The 15805-nt window shown below is 36.2% G+C and overlaps 1 protein-coding gene across 2 annotated transcripts; it reads left to right on the top strand.

The window, feature by feature from the left end:
• Nucleotides 1-1475: 1475 nt before the first annotated feature.
• On the top strand, nucleotides 1476-12140 carry LOC122026436 (nitrate regulatory gene2 protein-like). 2 transcript variants are annotated; one of them, XM_042585179.1, is made up of 6 exons: nucleotides 1476-1616; nucleotides 1918-2849; nucleotides 5077-5252; nucleotides 10400-10623; nucleotides 10881-11211; nucleotides 11489-12140. In XM_042585179.1, the coding sequence occupies exons 2-6, from the start codon at nucleotides 1991-1993 to the stop codon at nucleotides 11873-11875; spliced, it is 1977 nt and encodes a 658-aa protein (XP_042441113.1). In that variant the 5' UTR covers nucleotides 1476-1616; nucleotides 1918-1990; the 3' UTR covers nucleotides 11876-12140. The 2 variants fall into 2 exon arrangements, with proteins under 2 accessions (XP_042441113.1, XP_042441112.1); XM_042585178.1 differs by having other exon boundaries at nucleotides 1483-1792.
• Nucleotides 12141-15805: the final 3665 nt, after the last annotated feature.

Raw genomic sequence — 15805 nt, 5'->3', positions numbered from 1 at the left:
ACACTCGGCCGAGCAAAGGTCGGGCGGGCTTAAGGACATTTAGCCTCTTAAAGCTCTTTATATACAATCGGTCGGATAAAAGTAGATCAAACATAAGACTCTCAATGTACGACCGACCGGGCAAAGGTCAGACGGGGCTAATGACACTTAGCCTCATAGAACTCTTTATATATGATTGGTCGAATAAAGACAGACTGAATATATGGCTCTTCGTGTATGCCCGACTGGGCAAAGGTCGACCAAGTTTAAATTACCTGATGATATATTACTACTAAAAGGAAGTTCTAACCTACATAATTTATCATATGGCTTCTTAAAGGGATCTTATATGACAGAGCAGATTGATACAATGACACAACAATGCGACCAATCTTTTGGACTGACTGAAATATACTCAACCGACAACATCTTAACAGCTTATCAAAACTTATCGGAGAATATTCTTTCGGAGCCTTCTTCGAATGTTATTATGTCCCACATTAGCCAGCTCATTATAACAACATATACCTTCAACCGCCTCAGTAATGACATGAGATATAAACGACAAAAGGGGTATATTAATGGGTAAATAAAAGATTTCTTGTATAGTTATTACACAATACTTAAGCTATACTTTTTCCATCACCTAATAAACTCTGACAGACCGGGGGCCACTCCGCGATCGCAGAAGTTATGTGAAGTGGTATAAAAGGGAGATTTTCTTCGTTAGCAAGGTACGCAATTTGTATCATCTACACCTTACTTTGACACATATCCACTACTGTTCTTCTTCTTTGCCCACTCACCGGAAAATATACTGACTTGAGTGTCGGATGACCTTGCCACAGATCCCTTCCTTGATCTTTGGTCACTAACGATTTGTTGAATTGTCGGACTATGTGCGGGATCGGAGGGAGGTTTCATTCTAAGCTAAAGAAGTTTTCTATCAATCAACAAATCATCCATCAGAGTCAGCGCGCCATCTTCCTAGCCTTCATAAAAGATTAATAGCGGATCTATTTATTATTATTATATACTTTTTAAAATTTTAAGTTATATATAAATTGTTTATTTTTTATTATTTATTTAATTATTCAAAATTTTATAACCTATAGCCAAATATATCTATCTTTCATTTTAATCACACCAAATTTTCTCATCCAAATTCGAAAAGCATAGATCGCCACGGGGAATGATCCAGCACCATGTTCAAGCTCCATAGGTATTTATTTACGCAGAGTGAGAATCAAATTCTCTTTGAAAACTTCATCCGTCCACTTACCATCGGGCATTCAAATTTATATGATGTATATATGTGAATTTGTAATGTCATATTATATCCAATGCCATCAGACATAATTTATTTCTTCTTTTGGATAATTACTATACCCACTGTGTTAGGATAATGTACTTTGTGCTCTTATCTGTTTTTGTGGATAATTGAAAAAAAAAAGAAAAAGGAAGAGAGATGTTAATGACTCGTGAGCTTCTTCATCGTACACTGATGCGCATGCTTAAAGATGCTTAAAGACGAGGGAGGAGATAAAGAGACAGCGACCGTCGTCTTTCACGAGCTGTTCTGCTTCGCATTCCTCTAATTAATTGATTTCTCCAACTCCATCCATTTTATTGGAGAGGTGACGCTGCTGAAGCTTCTCTGCCTGCTGCTGCGCCTCTTCCTTTCTTTCTCCTTTATGTTAGAAAGATTCCTTCTTGGAATTGATAAAAGGACTGCTTTTCTGCGCTTTCCTTTGCTGTTGTTTTTAGAGCTCCGCTTGGCTTTTAAGCTAAAGCCTTGGTCTATAGCAGAAAGGTTGTTTTTTTCCTCTCTCGGATGACTAGTAGATAGATTTGGGGCTTCATCGTGGAATTGGGAGTATTTGATTGTTTTTCTCCATGGGTTGGTTGTAAAACATCGATTGTTCTTGCAATTTGCAGTTCTTTTGCGATGATTTAGATCGAGAATTGGGGATCAAGATTCGGATTTTTCTTATCCATTCTCGGCGGAGGAATGGGCTGCGCCTACTCGACGGTGGAGGTGGACGAGGCGCTGTGGCGATGCAAGGAGCGGCGGAGGCTGATGAAGCAGCTGATGAAATGCCGGGCCGATCTCGCCGATGCCCTCATCGCGTACCTGCGGTCCTTGAGGGACACTGGCGCCACCCTTCGGCAGCTCATCGAAGTGGAGTCGATGACCTCCGGCATCGTTCCTCCTGTTGGTTTCACATTGCCGCCTTCCCCTCCCCTGCCGCCGTCGCTGCCGCCTTCGCCGCCGCCCCCTCCCAAATTTTTCCGAGTTGGGCCGAAGGAATCGACGAAGGCGAAGTTCTATGTCTCGGATCCGAGCGATATGGACGACGACGACGACGACGACGAGGGTTTCCCTCTTCAACCACCTCCGCCACCCTTCTCTGTTTCCTCCGGGGACTTCGGTGATCATATGGGTTCCACGGCTTCCTCGGGTTCGTCATCTCCACTGCGAAGTGGAGGAGCTGCTGCGCATGCGTCGACTGTAGAAGATCACTGGGCGGAACCCAAGTCGGAGTTTGAGGGGGAGGAGGAGGTCGTTGAGGAAGAAGAAGAGGACGACTTGATCCAAAGGAAGGAGGCTTTGGCTGTGGCAATGAATAGGGCGAGGGGGACACCCCCATCTAAGGAATTGGCCGACGATGGCTTGTCCATCGTGAGCCAACTTACCAAGGACGCAGACCCCACAGCAACAGCGTGGAGGAGTAAGAAGACATGTACAAGCATCGCAAAGGAGCTCGACGAATACTTCCTGAAAGCTGCTGCTAGTGGGAAGGATGTCACTGTCTTTCTCGAGTCCAGTCGGAGCTACCTTCATCATGGGGACCCTAAAGCAAGGAAAGGTACCTTAGAATGCAATGCCATCCATCTCATTTGTTCATACAGATGTTAGGATTTATAGGTATGAGATTGGGAATCACCTACAGATTGTGACCACGATCTCAGGAAATTGTTTAGCCATTTCAGTCATTAATCCCAACTGTCTATCATTAATTACAATCATCTTTACCCAACCATTCACTCTAAGCATTATGATCGTGGAGGGATCATATAGGGATCGTGGACTACATATACTCGAGGCCAATAAAGCAATAATGGCCGTCTTGAGAAAAAAGTAAATGGGCTACAGTAACCTATTGAGCTTGGAGAAGAGAGCTTGGGAGTTCAAAGGAGAGAACACAGGGAGCTCAAAGAGGAGAGCTCATAAAGTTCAGAATGGAGAGTTCGGTGAATTCAAAAAGGAAAGTTGGAGAGCTTTGGAGAACTCAGAGCAGGGAGTTCGAGAAACCGAGCTCTTAGTCTAGCTACGTTTAATTGCAGAAACCCAAAGGTGCTAGCTTGGTTTGAAGGATCGACCCTTAGAGGTGCCGACATGCCAACTTGAAATAGGGTCACGTAGGCATGACCTATTGACTTGGAGTGAGGTTGTTATCGTAGAGTATCAAAATCCATAAAAAAAACTCAAATCAAGCTATGTTGTATATGGTATATTACTTAGATTATATCTCATATAACGAAGCTATGTATATTTGCTTAGTTAATAACTTTGTTAATCTTAGAGTTGCATAACCATGACTTGCGTCCCTTTCCCTTCTGGCTTTCTAGTTCCTCTTTATGTCTTCATCATCTCTTCTCCTTCAATGTAAGCAACTTTGTGCATGTTTGACATCGCTCGAGAAGCCCTTCTTTTATTCCATTATCTCCTAAAATTCCTGCTTGCATTTGTTCCTTTTAGCATCTCTTTCAGCATCCCTTTTACCTTTTATGGTTGCACAAGATTGTTGTCTGCCTTCACTCTCACCTCTGTTGTTTTTCTTTCATATTGACAATGCTATTTACTCAACATTCATTTATTTTCAACGTCTCTTTTGGCATTTTTCTTAACACCTTTGGTTATAATAGTTAGGATCTATGGTTTGTAGCTCATAATGGTCATTGCTCATTTTGACACTTTTATTTAGCTAAGTGTGATACATGATATTTAGCGAGAAGAATTATCGATCAATTTATTTCCCATTGATAGCAGTAGCTTGCAACTGATACACACAAGCAATGTAATATTTATTTAATGTACAATAGTATAGTTCATATATAGTTACAGTATGCTACACTATAAGTTACAGTAACTTGCAAGTTTTGCAATTCATATTGTGCAGTGCATATAGTTTCTGTGAATTTTAGTTTCTCTTTACATTTTTTATAATTTATTTCTAGAGTTTTTATATAGTTTGATTTCCTATAAATCATGCTTTATATTTTAGTTTTGTGATTTTGTGCTGAAATTAGTATAAAAAACTTAAAATTTTTGAAATCTTAAAAGATCTAAAATCTCCAAAGTCTGAATTGAATTAACCCAAAAAAATTGAATTTGGATTTTTTTTTTCAGGTATAAGCCCAAGTATGGAGATATTTTTAGAATCCGTTTGGGTTCATTTTTTTTAAATTTGGAAAACAAACTGACCTACCTGACCCATGCCCGCACACAATATGCATCATTGATCATCTTTTATCAATACATGGTCCGTACTCCGTGTACATTTGCACCATAGTTAGCCTTTGGAGTCATGTCTCATAGTTGTTCTGCATCTACACATGCATGCTTTGTGGAAGTGAACATTGAGATTTGCCAATTGCCAAAGTTTCTGGTCGTTGAGTTTTCATAAGTGAATCTCTCTTTTTGTATATAAGATAGCCATTGGCAAGGTTCTTCTCTCGAAACTGCTTTAAAAGTATCCATAATTGTAGCATCGTGTTCTAGCTGTTGCTCATACAAATCCCATTTTTCATGATTTTTTCAACATCAAGCAATGACAAATCAAGTTAGCTTTGCTTTTTCTGATCATAGTCATAGATGCTATATAACTCTAAAAAAATGTTTGTACTATCCAGGCTGCTTATTTGATAATTTTCAGTAAATCCTATTTGCATGACCTGACAACAGAATAGGAATGACCTAACCATCATACATCATAATTCTGATGAAAAGTTTCTGAAATTAGTAGTTATCTCTATGCATGCTTGAGTTTTTTTGTCAACCAAGTTTGTTGGATGACACAAATTCCATCTCAGGGAAGAGTTTCAAGTGTACCGAAGTGGTAGATATGTTGTCTTGGAGCTGGTCTTTTAGATCTTCTCATTCTAACAGAGATACTCAAGATGCAAATAATTCATCTATGCCTGGCACCCATTGCACAACGCTGGAAAAGATTCTTGTTGAGGAGCAGAAACTCTACGATCAAGTGAAGGTAAGAGTTTCTTGAAGCTTAACAGAAGTCTTTATATATATGGGAAACCTTCAACCTTTTAACCCTCGTGGAAATCTTTCCCTAAAATGTTATAAGTTATACCTATTAAAGGTTCAATTCCTCACTAATTAACTAAAAATTCAGAACTATTTGGAAATGACCCAATTCAAGGTTTAAAATTTCGACTCATGCCGAAGTTTCGGTCCTAGACCGGAACGATACAGTTTCGGTACCGTATCATGCCGTGCCGATATAGTTTCGGTATTTTTTAAATATAAAATATATTAATTAAAAATTAAAATATTTAACATAAATATTTAAAAAATAAACAAGAAAAAAATAATCTTTTAAAAAAGAAAAAGATATGAAAATAGATAAATAAATAAATAAAAATTTTATTATAATTTTTAAATTAAAATAAATGAAATATAAAATTAATTAGATAATTTTATTAGGGTTTAATAAAGTCTCTTTAGATTACCTCCATCATAACTAGGAGTTGATTAAAAAAATTAACCTAAGTTTAATTAAAAAAAATATGAAATCCGACACCACTCGCGAGCCGGCACAACTTCGGTGCTGTCGCAGGGTTGCGCGACCAGCCATGGCCGCGGGGATTGCATGACTCCTTCGGTGCAATCACGTTAGTCGTGCGACCCTTCTGCAGTGACCACGGTCACACGATGCCTCCACGGCGGCAGCGGAAGGGTTATGCGACATCTCCGCTACTGTTGCAAGGTCGAGCGACCCCTCTGCTGTGATCACGGGGTCGCGCAACACGTCCCACCTGTCGTGGGTCTGGTGCCGGGGTCGTGTCGGTGTCGGTCGACGAGCGGAACGAGACGTTTCGCCTGTTTCGACCGTTTCGACACGGCACTTTAAACCATGGCCCAATTTATAGGTTTGGTTTAACACTCTCCTTTATGTTCAAGCCGCTTAAGATGGTGGATTGAGATACAAGAGAGCGCAAGACAAAGAACCAAGAGCGTACAAGTGAACACATGATTAACAGAAGAATAAATAAATATCCCATGATTCAAACTCATGACTGTTGTTATTACAATTTCAAACATTTTACTAAAATACATGTGTGCATCATCTACACAATTTCAATATCAAGTCTATAGCATCTCTTTATTAAGCATACATAGATCCATACATCCTGTTTATTAGGTGCATACCATCAGTAAGATATGTTAGCTTTTGTCTGAACAATGGAGGCAGTGCTTTTATTTTATAGAATTGAAGAAGCTACATTGCTTATCAAATTCTATTTTTAGAGAATAGGGAATAGAATGCAAATTCACATCCTACAGGCACTGAAAATTTAATAGCTGCATAATCCAATGGAGCATAGAGTCCTTAACTAAAAATACCATAGTTATTTAAGACACGAGGTATCCAAAAGTGCATAGGTGCTTGAGGTGCACGACGCAAGGTGAGGCGCATACCTTACTGAAGTAAGGCTCTTTGGGTATAAATTTTTATAATTCAAATATAAAATTTCTGTCAAAATATATCGCTAACAAAATTATAGTTCATAAAATATTAAATAATAATATAAATATAAAATTCACTAACAAATAAATATGTCATACATATAATTCAAATATAAAAAAACTTCTAAATCATCAAAATCTTCATCATCTACCTCAATCATATCATTATCATCATCACCATATGTTTCATCATCTTTCTCAATTCGTTAGCATGCCTATCACCTCTCACAGGACACATGCTTAAGGCAACTAGTCGCAAGAGGCTTGTCTGGTTGTGCCTAGGTGCAACTAGCCGAGCGTCTTTAATAACTATGAAAAATACTATTATTTGTTCCAACTCATTCATAGGAATCCTTCTGAAGCAGGGAAAGAACACTTTGGTATCAAATTGATACCCAAACTCATACAAAGAATTGGGATAAATTTAAAGCGATATTAGGGATAGCTACCTTACCATTCATTGAATATTTGACATTGTTTTAACGCTGGCTAGCAACTTAATGCAATCCTCCTCCTTTATCCGGATTTAGGACTGGTGGAGTTAGGGATAGCTACCCTTACATAGAGAAATAAACAAACTAGAATGGAGAAAAAAAAGAACTTTTTATTAAAATGAAAGATGATTAATATTGAAGAATTACACATCATTTATAGACTTCAACCTAAATAAACTAGGAATATAATCAAATTGTAGATTAATAAATAAAAAACCAATCTACATTAAAATCCTACCAAAATTATTTCATCTTCTAAATTAAAACTAACTAAAACTATTTAACACCCTAAAATGAAACCGCAAATTCTTCCTTAGAAATTTATTATCCTTGTGATTATCTTACCAAAATCAACTTCCACAAAATCTAAAAGATTTTAAAACTTAATTTCCATGTTTGCATTACCTCTCCAGTATAATACCATGTTTGACTTAACCTGGGTATCACAGAATCCTATTGTATGCCTTAGGTTAGTGATGAAATAAAAGTTGACCAATAGTGGAAAAATCCTTGAATGCATTGGAGAAGAAGTGCAGATGAATTTCGTCAAAGAAAATCTTTTGTTCATCTCTAAGATCAAATATGCTATTCTAACTTGCCATGCAGTCTTGGTTTCAACAGTTCACTTAATTGTTTTGCTTCTAGTTGGAACTATTTATTTTATTCTAAAAGTTTGAAATTTATGTTGGCCTCGGTGTGCATTAGCAAATGATGATAGCAGACTTATCTAGGCTTTTTGACTTCTAATAAGGGTAACTTGGTGCACGAAGCTCCTGTCAATTTGGGATACTAGAGAAAGGCCAGGCCATATTGGATCTCTTATATGCAGTCTTATCTTGCATTACAAGAGGTTGTTTCCGTGACCTGAACCTATGACCACAAAGTCACACAACTTCTAACATGTGAGTAAATTAGGATTTTACAATATTCCCATTAAACATGATACTTGTCAAAACCAAAGTGCTCTCATAATTACTTCATAATTTGGGCATCCTCATCCATAGTGACTAAACTAATGCAACTAGCACCTCATTTGTAGCATCTCAATTTAGTCTCACATGGTAACTTGTGGCTAATAAAGAAGTTTTATAAGCTTAGATGAGATAGCACTTTGGTTTGAGCTCAAGTATTTTGAGCTAGTGGTTGGGCTTCACAAGTTAATATGTCAATTCTCTCAACTAACGAGTCATGAAGGTGTAGCCACCATTGGGTCTCACATATTAATGATTAAGGAGGATTTTAGGCTATGAATTGAGAGCTTGAGTTTTAATAATGACATCAAGCCTCAAGTGCAGTGGATGGTAACACCTCAATTGAATCACACGTGGTGAATTATGAGCAAATAAGGGTCCTTTATTAGCTTAGATTAGGTAGCTACTATTAACTTGTACTTAAGCATTTTAGATAGTTGTTGAATAGACAAGGTAATATGTAACTTCTCTCATTTAAGTGGATGGCAACATCACTTTTCATATGGTACTAAAACGCTTTCACAAATACTCTATAATATTTAATTTGGTGGTCTAATCAAAGTCAACTCTTAGCTTGTATTTGGTGGGATTGATGGAATGGAACAAAAATGATGATGGAATGAAAAGCGACAATCCATTCATTTGTTTGGTTGCATTAATGGAAGGACATTAGAATATTCTTTTTATGTTTGATCCATTTGGTCCATCAAATTCTTCCTGTCAATTTGACTTGCGTAGTTCGTCTAGGTCTTTCTGATCTTCATGCTTGTCCAGTTCACCCAACATACTTGACCCATCTGCCCACCCCGTTGTAACAATTTTAGATTTGAAATGTCATTTAAAATATTTAGTAGAAGTGGAATGAAGCATGCCACCTGTTAAGCTAAGGAATTGATGGAATAGAATGACTTGTTCCTTGGAATGATCATTTTGCCCTAAATTATCCTTCCAAACATTGAATTGTAATGATAAAAAAAATGAACTATTCACATTGTATTCCACCCTATTCAAAGAAAATCTAAACTGAGAATCAGGTAACCATCTAGTTTTGTATTTTCTATGTATCTCTATCTAGGTTTCTTTTTTCTCTATCCTATTATACAAAAATATTGCTTCTGAAAATTCCAGCTCAAGTTTATCATGACTTCAGTAGTAATATGTTAATCATTTAAGTCTTTTACAATGTCCATCCAGATTGCCATAATCTAACACTTATTTCCTCCTTACCTATCTTCACTCATGGGTTTTCTCAGTCACATCATGTATTTTGTTTGTGCCCACAGTTTCAGCTACTAGACATTGAGATAGGAAAAGGAAAGTGAGTGTGCAGTTGGTGTCTTAGGCATAGATCTCTTGTACATGACAAACCCTTGGAGCTTAGCTACAAACTTAATTCATTTTGTTTAGCAAATAGATTCACTTTGATGAATTGCTTAATGCAAATAAGACAATTGCAACCACACAACAATGAATTGCGCTTATTTGCAGCATATGACTAGAAAACATATGGTTAATTTTAAAAATAGAAAAAGAAGTGTAAGCAAACCAATGTTATCACATAATTGCAATTTAGGCAGGTAAAGCATGAAGTTGTATTATTCCATTAAAGAAACTATCCAGAGAAGAGAAAGAAACATTTATTAGATATTTAAGTTTGGTTTATAATATAATTCATTAAAGCCTTGAGTCCTGGATATCTAACAAAAGGGTATTATGTTATTGCAGATATAATTCATGAATCCCTTAAAAATCAAACACAGTGATTGTTGTTGAGCCTTTTTGCTTTACCACCAAAATCTTGTATGTCTTAGCAATAAAATCAGTAATATACCAAATTCACAATATCAAGACCGAATTATTGGCAAATGGCAATATCCTTTTGAGAGTTAATGCCCCTTATTAACCTAAATTTCAAAGTAGCTTCAATCCCATAGAAAACTAAAATCTAAGAGGCACATAAAAACTAGAGTAGAATTTAAATAATGTAAGATCAAATTATTCTAGGATAATCCTCAAACCGGTGTCAACCCAAGTAATTGAAACTCGTAGCTTTTTCTATGTATCACTGTGATCCCAGACAGATTTAAACCAGAAAAAGCAAAAGATAATAGTAGATCTTGATCAGAGGTTGATTTTCTCCCATCAATCATTTTCTGGTGTTCTAATGCCTTCTCTGTTTTCAGGATGAGGAAAATATTAAATCCCAGCACAAGAAGATACTCCTCTTCTTGGATAAGTTGCAAGGTAGAGATTATGACGGGTCAAAAACTGAGAGAACTATATCTGATGTTGAGGAGCTGCAGTGCCGAATTATTTCTATAAAGGATTCGATAAATGAAACTTGTATGTCCATATCAAAACTCAGGGATGAAAAATTATTTCCTCAATTGGTTGAATTCTGTGGTGGGTAAGTGCAGCATTTTTCTTTTGTTCAACTCCTACGACTTGAATTAGTTGTATGATTAAAAAACAAGTGAAAAGGAAAACTCAAAATCTCATTATATAACTAAAGTATCTAATAAGCAAAACCTTTCAGTTGCATTGTTAGATCCAATATAGAGGCAGAAAATATGTCTTACTCTAGTTTATTTTTTCTTTGAAATCAGCTTGTAGATTTTTTTATGATGATTGTATGTTTGTTGGTTGATTGTTTGTGTTGGAAAGTCTTGTAAAGATGTGGAGGACAATGTACGAATGCCACCAAGTGCAAAATCTTGTTTCTCAACAAGCAAATTATTTCGACAATAGTCTGGGTACCTATCCAACAACTGATTCTCATCGTCAGGCCATTTCTCAGCTTGTAGCCGAGGTGACTTCCTGGCATAGTTCATTCTGCAACCTTTTCCGCTATCAGCGTGAATATATGTGTGTTCTGAGGCAGTGGGTTAGAATGACTGACTGCCTTCCAGAAACCAATAACTTGATGGGTTCAAGCTCCAGTATCCATAAATTTTGTGATGAAGTGCAGGGAGTCCTTGATCAGCGACCAGATAAGGTACAGTGTCCCTGCTCCATCTGAACTATGATATTTTTGGTTCTTTATTACATTGAGATGGGGCAAGCTATGTAAGCTTGTATTAATGACTTCAATTTCTTTAAAAAAATGGCTGATAAGGATAATTATTGGTAGTCCATTCTAGTTGAGTAGAAGTGAAGAGGAATTGCATTGACTTCTTAACTTGAATTTAATTTTTCAACTGGAGATCATGGCGTTCATGAATATGTCTACCAACTAACACAATTTGGTCACCATTTTCTCTCTCTCTTGATAGGTGGCTGCTGAGGCAATTAACAGCTTTTTATTGGTCCTTCAGCCTATAATTCAGCAACATTCAGAAGAGCACAGCCTGCAGAAGAGATTCGAACGATTCCAAATCAGGTTGGAGAAAGAGATGATCTCATCTCAGACATTGGAGAAGGATAATCAGCAGACAAGACTAGAAGCTCTAAAGAGGAGAGCAGAGGAAGAAAAGGTCAAGTATCTACATTCCGCTCACACAAGCAGAGCCATGATGCTGAACAATCTGCAGACAAGACTCCCGAATGTATTCCAGGCTCTAATGGGGGTTTCAAGCACATACACGCAGGCTTTAGACGATATTACCAGTCGGATGGGAGTTGTAGCTACTTTGCCTCAAAGTGTTTCACCAGTACACTAATGAACATTTTGCAAAAATCATTACTATAAGCAGCAATGCAGGTCTTCGTGGGATTATTCTGGATAGATTCATTATGACTTAACAAAGATATTTGTAGGATGCACTTTGAGCAAACCTCAAGTTCCTAGTGTCCAGATATGTCGTAAGCATTAAATGTCAAAATCGGATTACAGAACCAATGTACAGATCTGGTTATATTGTGGCCCCATATCAATTCAGATTGTTTGAACTGATCCAAATAAAGTGATGCTGAGAACTTGAGTAACATCTGATCCTCGTGCTGAATGTTCTTTCAAAGTTTCAGGTACAGCAAAGATAATGGTATAGAAAATAATCTAATGTTGAAATCATGGTTAACATTTCATCCTCATGTTCTTTCAACGTTTTAGGTGCAAAAAGTTAATGAATGTGGCATAGAAAATAATCTGATGCTGAAATCATGTTTAACATTTGATCTTCATGCTGAATTTATGTCCTTGAAAAAGTTTGAGAGGCATTAGAAAATAATAATAATAATAATAATAATAATACCATGTAGAATGGAATATTAAATCTGAAATCATGTTCTTAGATGAGACAAATTATCGTTCTTTTGGCCAAATCATATGATGAGCTACTTGAAATGTCATATGTGGAGATGTGTCGCAGGTAACAAATCTAGGTCTGAGACAACTTGAAATATTGAAGAAAAATATGCTGATTTGTGGAAATGGAAAGTTTCAATAGAAACAACTAATTAACACTATTATACTTCTAATTATCATTGAAACCATCACTTTGAAGGCCTCTATGTGGCCCTCTTGGAGACAAATTACAGAGGACTTCACCCAACAACAGCCGTGCATGGAATACTTATAATTATCATTGAGTATGCAAATGAGGGCTTCATTTGATCAATTTGTTGCTAATCTCAAGAACAAAATGTAATACATAAACTAACGTGAATGCATATAACTACAACGACAACAAAGCCTTCTCCCACCGGATGGAGTTGGAAATACATATTTCTCAAAAAAAAAAATATTACAATTATAATATAAAAATCTTGGTGAATAACTTGAAGAAACTTTAAAATGTGAATATAAAAGTATCACAGAAAAAATATATTATTATTTATTTAATAAAATAAAATCAACCTGAAGGCAGTATATAATTAAGGTTATCATTCATTTTTTACACTTTAGTTTCATTAATTTATTATCATATATTTTTTTAACTTATTGTAAGCAGTTTCATTATTTTTTCTCTTTTATACTCTCAAAAAGATTTTTTTATCTTAATTATTTAAAAATTAATAAATATATAAAAGGCAGAACCAATTCATTGCAATTAAAAAAATGATTAGCTAGTTGGGTAATATCAAACCTGGGTGATTGACTTATTTCCACGAAAGTTTTTCATCGATCATCCAGATAAATCAGGAAGTGTTCACAGCAGGTAGCTCAGGAACCAATATTTTTTAGTTGCATGTTCCATTTAGAAAAAAAAATTCTTATAAATTCATCATAATTAAGATTCGAATCACGAATATCTAAATTACAACTTAAATATTCTATGGTTGCACCATAGTAACTCGGGGACTTCACCTGCAATTCATTGCAATTAGAACTACCACAGGGAGTATTTTGCTGACGTGAGTTTCACATCTCTTCAAATCTTCCAGGGCAAAAGTCAAAATGCCTCCATTTTACTGAATCTTCAAAGGACCTATGTTGAATTTTTTTTTTAATCCCATCCTTCTATAAAAATGACACAAATAATCTTTTATATAGACTACTCGCTTTTAACATTCTGAGTTCTCACCCATCACACATGCATCTCATCTGAATCGTAGCTGCTACGTAATTTAGGAGTTACGAAAAAATTATAATAGTTAAAAATCATAATTACTATAACTATATCCTACCATTATTATAATTATAGTAACTATAATTTTATAATCGCTAAAATATAAAAAAAAATTAAGATAAATTATTTATTAGGATTCAATTAAAATTTCACATTGAAAAAATTTAGTAAAAATCATGAGTTTAAAAAGATGTAGCACGAGGCTTTTTGGGGAGAGTCGAAGAGCAAAGTTATGAGGGCCTAGGTCCAAAATGGATAATATCATATCATTGTGGAGATATGTGGACATCCCTTTGCTTCCAACAAATGGTATCAGAGTCATGGTCTAGACCAGATGCAATATGGGGTGACCTTGAACGAAATTGAGAGTAGGCTCGGAGCTGGTCATGAGTGACCAGATACTTGTAGGGGGTGAGTAGGTTAGGGTGATCGGATGTTCACGGGGAGACCCGAAACATGTCAGGGTGACCGAATACTTACGGGGAGGCGAGTAGGTCAGGGTGACCGGATACTCGCAAGGAAACCCGGAGTAGGTCAAGGTGACTGGATGTAGATGCTTGCGGGGAGACCCAGAGCAGGTCAGAGTGATCAAATGCTCGTGAGGAGACCTAGACCATGAGAGTAATTGTGGTCCTTTGTTTGAGGAGAGGATTGTTGAAGTTCAATCAAAGTTCCACATTAGAAAAATTTGATAAAGATTATGAGTTTAAAAGGATGTAAGAAATCTCCATTGACATGAAGTCTTTTAGAGAGAGCCCAAGAGTAAAATCATGAGAACTTAGGTTCAAAGTGGATAATATCATATCATTATAGAGATATATAGATATATTTTTGGGCACAACATTATTCAAAGCTATTGAAAAGGATTTAAATGTTGTCTTTTTAGTATCAAATCATATCGTTACGATTTCCACCGCATAACCTTTTAATAAAAAATCAAAATGGAATGTTATCGTGATTTAAAAACTTAAGGGATGCTCTGTTAACTGTTTTCAATCTTCTCTATACTTTTCCTCGGTGTAAATGATGATACTTAGAGAAGCTCATCATACAAGTTGCCCAAAAAGGAAGATTATCCCAACGAGGATGATTATGAAATGAATTTAATATTAGATATAATTATCTTTATTATATAGATTTATTTGTACGTCCTACATGTGAATACGATTCGAATTTTTTTAAAGTGATTTAATTTATATTTAATAAATTTTGGATTATTAAATATGAATTAAATGTGTAAAACTTTTTAATTCAATATGTTATCATCTATAGGCGGATAACGAATTAATTACCTATATAAGAGGATGCCCCAAGGATTTAGGGATAATCTTGACCTAATTTCTTATTTCCCATTGACAATAAATTTTTCAAAATTGTCATTGATTCTTCAATCAAGTTCTTTATCATTATATTTATATATTTATTTTCTCATACTATATTTTCGAGGAAAACAAAAATTCATACTTATGTTCTTATTTTTTTTTTATATACAAATTCTTATACAATTTATAAAATCCATACTACTTAGATTTCACGAGAACTAATGTACAATTCTCTTCTGGCACAATCTCTTTTTGGAAAAAAAAAATTGAAAGAAATAAGCAACTACAGGGGGTATGTTTGGCAAATGCCTAGTAGTAGGGACTAATTTAGCACGTGTTGTCACCGCCGACTGTACGGGGATTGGGAAGATGACACCAAGCTACAAGAAGGCCACCGCCGACTGTACGGGGAAGATGACACCAAGCTACAAGAGGGCCGACATGAATTGTGAGGATATCGACATCAGAGTGGGGAAACAGATACAGGAGGGGAAAGCAAAGAGGGAGGCTCCAGAGTCAAATTCAACAGATGGTAGGGGCGATGATGTTGGAGAAGCCTCTCAATGAAGAGAGTAGAGTAGTGTTTTGTCGCAGAGTAGAGGTGCCAGTTGCATGGATAGCATGGCAGTAGACCAGGAGGTGGCGAAGATTTGAGATGATTGCGGAGATCAGAGAAGCTGATTAGGAGCCGTTCAATCTTTGAATAGTTCATATCTGGATTTGTTCACTCTGTTCAATGCTTCAAATCTTGGTTGATTCT

The sequence above is a fragment of the Zingiber officinale genome, chromosome 10A (assembly GCF_018446385.1).
Source record: "Zingiber officinale cultivar Zhangliang chromosome 10A, Zo_v1.1, whole genome shotgun sequence".
In the NCBI taxonomy this organism is placed as follows: Eukaryota; Viridiplantae; Streptophyta; class Magnoliopsida; order Zingiberales; family Zingiberaceae; genus Zingiber; species Zingiber officinale.
This window is presented reverse-complemented; position numbering and strand designations above follow the sequence as displayed.